At 30.5% G+C, this 7,215-nt stretch overlaps 3 protein-coding genes across 3 annotated transcripts; 2 read left to right on the top strand and 1 right to left on the bottom strand.

Moving 5' to 3' along the window:
* The first annotated feature begins 56 nt into the window (after positions 1 to 56).
* LOC108577138 (active regulator of SIRT1-like) lies at positions 57 to 3,470 on the top strand. The gene is made up of 5 exons (XM_017940244.1): positions 57 to 226; positions 294 to 383; positions 461 to 609; positions 682 to 807; positions 3,412 to 3,470. Exons 1-4 carry the CDS (start codon positions 163 to 165, stop codon positions 802 to 804), a joined length of 426 nt encoding a protein of 141 aa, XP_017795733.1. The 5' UTR covers positions 57 to 162; the 3' UTR covers positions 805 to 807; positions 3,412 to 3,470.
* LOC108577137 (nicotinamide riboside kinase 1) lies at positions 3,315 to 4,015 on the top strand. The gene has a single exon (XM_017940243.1). It carries the CDS (start codon positions 3,425 to 3,427, stop codon positions 4,013 to 4,015), a length of 591 nt encoding a protein of 196 aa, XP_017795732.1. The 5' UTR covers positions 3,315 to 3,424.
* Positions 4,016 to 4,937: 922 nt separating this feature from the next.
* On the bottom strand, positions 4,938 to 7,076 carry LOC108577140 (COP9 signalosome complex subunit 3). Its single transcript, XM_017940246.1, has 4 exons — positions 6,932 to 7,076; positions 6,261 to 6,521; positions 5,451 to 6,175; positions 4,938 to 5,371 (listed from the first exon to the last, which is right to left on the bottom strand). The coding sequence occupies exons 1-4, from the start codon at positions 6,984 to 6,986 to the stop codon at positions 5,075 to 5,077; spliced, it is 1,338 nt and encodes a 445-aa protein (XP_017795735.1). The 5' UTR covers positions 6,987 to 7,076; the 3' UTR covers positions 4,938 to 5,074.
* Between the last annotated feature and the right edge of the window lie 139 nt (positions 7,077 to 7,215).

Here is a 7,215-nt window from a genome sequence, read left to right as displayed (position 1 = left end):
TGTACTTATTATACGCGCTTATCGAGCGTGTTTCCTACATAGATGGCATTATTACAGTCTTATGTTCTTCACATTTTTCTCGATCACATTGTATCATGTTATTTCGGAATTATTGTTACTGTATATTATATGAAAAGGAAATTAATTTAAAATTTAATAAAAATGTCCAATTCTCTTGTACGAAAAGGACTTGAATTGCTAGGATACGAAAAGGGTATAAAGCAAGGTTTGTATTTCAGTTTGCATAGGTTACAAGTTTATGGTTGCAAATATACAAGGTTTTCATTTTATAGAAAAAAAGAAAAGAAAGCACATAAAATATAAGGGTACACTGGACCTGATTCCTGCAAAACACAGGATACTATCTAAAAACGATAAAACAGGTATCTACATTCTATGAAGTAAAAAGTTACACAATAGTATGTATCAACTAATGACATATATGTAAATACTTTTATAGATCTTGGCACAATTCTCGGACGATCAAGTAAAGTAACTGTTTATGAAACACAAAAGAAGTTAGCTACGCGAGAAGACCCTACAGATAAAAATGTGCAAAGACTTCTGATGCTTAGTACCAATCGTATTGATCAAGATACAGCAAACAAGGTATTGCACAATTTTCATAAATTTTCAAATAATTCATAGAAGAAATTGTATTAATAAAAAATGTGATAATAGTTATTGGATAGAGCTGTGAAGCAAAGGTATATTCCAAAGGCACGAAAACCTAAAGAATCTGAAACCACTGCATTTACTGAAGAAGATTTTAAGAAGTTTGAGCAAGAATATGTGGATCAGTAACCTGTAATACAATATTTTTATATTTTTTAAATTAGTTAGGGAAGATTATTGGAAAACTATAATCTGGTTCAGTCCTTAAATTTTACATACTAAGAATGAATATATAAAACATTTAATTGTATTTCATCTTTAAATCAACATATTTTTATGTTTATATAAATGTTTATTCATTATAAAGTGTAAACTTAAAATGTTTAGCAGTGACCGTAAGAAGGGCAAAGTGATATTAATTGTGACCTCTATTTTATTTCTCTATTACACTATATGGGTCATTGGTCTACCATTTATTGAAGATAATAGAATACGATTGTTTTTTGGTTCTCACAATATTGCATTAGTAGTACCTGCAATTTCGGGCTTATGCTTCATTGGTGGATTAGTACTGTTCACTATTTATCATGTTAAACCATATTTTTCATATGATAAATCAAGTAAATTTCATGATTCATAAGTTTTGCACTAAAAAGGAATGTAAATAAAAGAATTTTACTGTATATTATGAACTAGCTCTTGTTAGGAAATATTGATTCACTTTGTACGTCTTATTATTGATTAATATGACTTACAGTTACACCCACTCGTATTCGTACACCATACAGACATTTAGCATAAATAAAAAAAACTTTTGTTGGGGATATTTTTTATTTATGTTCAGCAGAATTCATTATTACACTATCGTACATCGATTTACAAAGCAATTTTATTTTTCATTACTTAAAAATACAATAAATAGAAAAAGAATGTCACTATCCATAAAAACCATCTCTCAGCCGTATTCGTACATAAGGGAAAAAACATATTTCGACTAATAAAAGTAATAAAATTCGATGAATTGATACTTTGTTTGGTAACCTTTGTGTCTTATTACTTCAAGTAATCTATTTGACATAGATTGAACTAATTTATTTGTAATATCACTACTAATATTTTTCCATTCCAGGTTTAATTTTTCTTTGAGTTGGTCCACATTACTTATTTCATATTTTCGTATTCCGGTTTTTAATTCTGCCCGTAAATTTTCTATTGGATTTATATCTGGGCTTTGTAGGAGTGTTTCTATTAGTTTCTATTACTGGGGCAATTGTATAGTAGTCACTCTCGAGTTATACGAGCTCTACGCTTGGGATCATTATCTTGGTACAAAATGAAATCATTAGGAATTCCCAAGCTATTCGCACTGACTTTTAAATTTCCTTTTAAAATATTTATATATTTATACTTATCTATGATTCCATCAATAATGTGCAGATTTACAACTCCGGCTACGGAAAAACACCCCCACACCTTATATACCCACCCCTGTGTTTCACTGTAGGCTAGAGATTTGATTTTTCAAGGTTGGTGTTTCATTTATGCCATACAATTTGTCGACCATCAGATTGAAAAACATTAAATTTAGACTCATCACAAAAAATTACATGTTTCCAAGTTTCATACATCCATTTTACGTATTCATTTGCAAATTGTAAACATTTTCGTCTATTTGATTCATTAATTTATGGCTCCTTCCTGGCAATTCTTCCATTATATCCATATTTTTTTATAATACGATGAACTGTTTTGTTACTAACTTTTTTCTCTATTTGATTTTCTAGCCTTGATACAATTTTCGAGGCACTAATTTTAGGATTTACCTTTATTTCTGTTAAAATTCTTCGTTCGTCACGATCTGTTAGTGACTTTCTATTAAGATTTCGAAGTTTATTTTCTACTCTATTTTCAGCTTTGGACCGGCTTCTTTTAACAATATCACTAATTTGTTGTAAACTTTTCCATTTTTATGATGACTTATAATCAATTTTCTTAACCCTTTCGCGACGGCGGAACTAGGCATCAGTACGCCACTAACGGACGGGTCGTCGTGCCATTAGTGCACAGCATGAGTGTCTCGCATTTTTGGAGCTCCCAGTGCGTCCGTGTAAAATCTTAGAGGATTTCGTTGGAACAGCAGAGGACTTAAGGATGTATTGGATAAAGGGAATGTTGTTGAGCCCTTGTTCTGTATTTTAAAATAAATCCAGTAATAAATCTTCACTTTGAGTTGTCGAGGCGACGCGCTTAGTGAATGCCGGATATAACCGGCGCTACTCGCGAAAGGGTTAACTCAATTGATGTTTCTTTACATTTTTTTACTCATTTTGCTTGTTAATATACTGAATGTTGTTGATTACTATTTTGTTTAGACAAAAGAATAACTGCCGATTGTCTTTTATTTCATGCACAATATACGGGAAATCCCCGATATAGTATAAACATTCTCTAGGATGCATATTATTGTTGTTTGTTGGCTGTACGAATACGGTTGAGAGATAGTTTTTATGGATAGTGACATTCTTTTTCTATTTATTGTATTTCTAAGTAATGAAAAATAAAACCACTTTTTAAATAAATATAAGATACTGTAATAATGAATTCTGCTGAACATAAATAAAAAATATCTCTAAGAAAAGTGTTTTTTTTTTATTTATGCTAAATGCCCGTATAGTGTACGAATAGGAGTGGGAGTAACTTATGTAACTATATTGCATCACATAGTATACAGCTAGTTTAAGTTAACTTATCCTAAACTACGATATAAGATATAACTACGAGATAATATATTTATAGGAAAAAACTTAAAATGTCCACAAAGAAATGGTTTGTACTTGGTATTTCGGGTGCAACCTGCAGTGGAAAAACGTCCTTGGCTAATAGACTTCATAAAGAGTTGGAAAATTCGGTTGTCATACACCAAGACAACTATTTCTTGCCGATAGATGATCCACGGCACATAAAAATAGAAGAACTTAATCATTTTAATTGGGAATTAATAACCAGTGTGGATTGGGACAAATTGCATTCGGATGTCTTAAAATTAATTGAATCTACACCGAACGGGAATACTTGCTCAGACACAATTGATAAAAATATTTTAATATTAGATGGGTTTTTGCTTTTCAAATGTAAGGTTATTTCCGATTTATGCAATCGCAAATACTTCTTAACGTTAACCAAAGAGCAATGTTGGGAAAGAAGGAAAGGAAGAGTATATAATCCACCAGATGTTCCGGGATACTTTGAAAAAGTAGTATGGCCAGAATATTTAAAACATATAGATGAATTAATGAAAGACAAAAATTTATGTAAGACAATAAAGTTTGTCGATGGATCAAAAAGTAAAGAAGAAATATTTCAAACGATTTTTGCAGAAATAAAAAAGTTGTTATCTTGAAATCTTAGTCATTATTACATATAAAAAAGGAAACTACTTAAAGCTAAAAAATAAATATATACTATAAACTGGTTGTGAATATTTAGCTATCATTTAACAAAAACATGGTGGTATTATTAACATTAGTTCCAAAAAGAAACATTTGCTATACATTTCAAAATGCTTAGTATAAGATACATAACAAAATTTTTGCTATATTCTTAAATATTTCCTTGCTATTTGTAAAATAAAATGATTGCAGTAATACATTAATCCTGCGTACTACATTTCCTATACAAATGGACAGCTGGTTTTTTACTGAGCTGAAAAAGCGTAGTGTACTTACCTGGCACAATTGTGCATTGAGCGTTTTTCTTTTTAATCATAAATCATAAGTAAATTTGTATTCTTTCATTTTTCTTTTAGTGAGAAATATATGTACATATGTCATTGTTGCATTATCATTACTGATGAATTTTTACGTATTCCCTTGAAAATGCCCATATACATATAAATCAAATGTAGCTTGCTTATTTTTTGTTAGAAATGTGATAATTTTGCAGCTATGTATCACAATATTCTAACCACAACATGTACAATTTGTTTTGCATTGCATATAAAGCCTGCTTCAGATGCTAAGTAATCATTAAGGTAATAATTTTTAATTTCATTCTGTATGCATAGTATATTTTGTACAAAAATTAAGTGTATAAGGCTTAGAAAATAAAGCATATTCGAGTTGGTAACTCCTTCACAGACACACTTTATGACTTACAACTTATCAATCAGCCTTTAGTTTTAGAGATCCAGAAAGATGTGTGACTTACTATAAAAAGGACATACTTTAATTTTTCATATCTTTTGTTACTTTTATCATCTTAATACCAGTTATAATTCCATGTAATGATAGTAGTAATGTTTTTTATTTTGTACAAAATAGATTACGTTTAGCCAAACTTTTGGACTTTCACGTTCATCCAAAACAGGCTTCTGAATGTTTGAGTCCTCGTTTTCAACAAGATTCGTTTCGTTCTGTTTTTCTCTTTTTTAATAAAGATAACGCACAACGACGTGTATATGTTACATGGAATAGGTACTATGTTTAGATTGACCTTGCACATTTATTACATTCGTTGTAGCAGGTCCAGCTGTCTGATCATCTTGATCAGTTTGTCCACAAGTTTTCCGAACATATTGTGGCGTAAGAACAACTTCTTCCTCCATTTCAAGTACTCGTTTGTCCAATTCCATACATGTTGCCATTTCCTTTTCCAGTTTTGCCAACATCTGAGGTGAATTGTATTTTTCTGGATCATCATGGAATACTACCATACCATCTTTTTGATTGATTGTTGCAAAAATTTCTCCATCTTCAATCTAAAATTATAAATATAAAATATTTTTGTCTAATATTTACGTATCCATTGTGTGGTACCTAAGTAATAAAAATATTTACCATGTTTAATATGTATTTTTCTGCATTTGCAGGTCCTGACAATTGGACTCTGCTAGCCACATCACTTAAGCTAAGAGTCAAAAAAGTCTTTGTCAACCTTTGTATATTTTTCTTGTATAAATAGCTTAACACTTGTTTCACCAGTCCCATATTGTGATCTCTTGTAAACAGTTGTTGATATTTGGTGATAATATTCTGCACCTCTTCACAACTATTCATCTGATAAGCTGTAGCTAATTCTTGATACTGTTGACTCAATGGTTTCATGTACCTACTAACCACTTGACTTGTGTACCTAGGCAAGTTCAAAACTTTTCCATGCAATATTAAAGAGACCAGAATATACTTCTTATAAGCCTCTAACATAATGTAACTGACTGCCATAGCTGGTGTTGTTACAGATACTTCAAAAAAATACAATGCTCTATCATAATTTTTCAGTGCTGTATATATCATACCACCATAATAATAGTAAAGTAAAAAGTATTTTGAATCAAATTGTCCTTCTTCTTGACTGATACCAGTAACATCTATATCAAGAAATTCAAGTGCTGGTTTAAAGCACTTAGATAAAAGACATAGTTGACAAAGGTCAGCATGTAGTGAAGTAAGTTGACTATCAAACAGTTGTATTTTACGTATTGCACGACGCAATAGTTCAATACCACGCAAAGGTATTTTCAGTTCAACCAATGTTTGAGTAAATAAGTGACATAATTCTGCATCTAGGATATAAAAGATACACAAAATAAAATTTCTTTTGTATACCATTAACATTTTTGAATAAAAAAAAACAAAGCAAGAACTTACATATATCAGAAGCAAATCTAACTTGTTCTCCATTGCAACCAATGATAAATTCCTGAACCTGATTAAATAGTGATTTATACGCATCAACATTGTTTGCACCATTAGGAGTGGGCAATGAACACTTTACACATAACACTGCTAAAATACCTAATGAGTGTTCTTGTAGATCTAATGTTTCTAGAACATTATCTAAGTGTTGTCCATTTTTTATTAAAACTTCTGTACTTTTAGTTATTATTTCAGACAGCTCTCTAAAATTACCTATGAAGAACAATAAAATAAGTAATATTAATTAATAATTTCTCCAAAAACATGTTTTAATTTTATTTGTAATAAAATATTTATTTAAAAAAATATTTCTTTTTTGTATTTAACGTTAAAATTTTTCAGACAATAATTTACATGACGCTACAAAATGAAACGTTGATATACATATTTAGGATTTTGTCATAAATACGCCTAATATAGAAATCGAATTTTCGTATGATCTAAATGAATAAAAATAAAATGACTATTCGACACTACGCCAAAAAGATATTGTAAATTTGAATTTGATTTTCTTAAAAGAAAGATCATCTCAGTATAGTGTAGAACGTTCTAATAATTTTATAAGATTATTCTTAGAGGTTAGGTTCATGAAGATGTGGGGAAGGTCCGAATATCTGTCGTACCTTGTTTCGAGAGCGTCCGCACGTTATTTACAAATTGCTCCAATGCCGACGCCATTACTGCAAATGCTTTCTTTTCATCACCACCTTTAGCCGGTGGTGAATTGTATTTACAGAAATTATTTTCGCGAACAAACGATCGCCCAAGATGACGTTTTGAAACAGGCAACCGGAATGTTCTGAAGCATGTTACGAGAATAGCCAGTTGCATCGAACTCCCTCTTTTATGTTGCGATCAACACACGATTTGAATCAAAATGTTATTCAAATAAATGTATCTTTCTTAT

The sequence above is a fragment of the Habropoda laboriosa genome, unplaced genomic scaffold (genome assembly GCF_001263275.1).
Source record: "Habropoda laboriosa isolate 0110345459 unplaced genomic scaffold, ASM126327v1 scaffold598, whole genome shotgun sequence".
Taxonomy (NCBI): domain Eukaryota; kingdom Metazoa; phylum Arthropoda; class Insecta; order Hymenoptera; family Apidae; genus Habropoda; species Habropoda laboriosa.
Note: the sequence above shows the minus strand (reverse complement) of the source record. Positions and strands in the feature narration are given on the sequence as shown.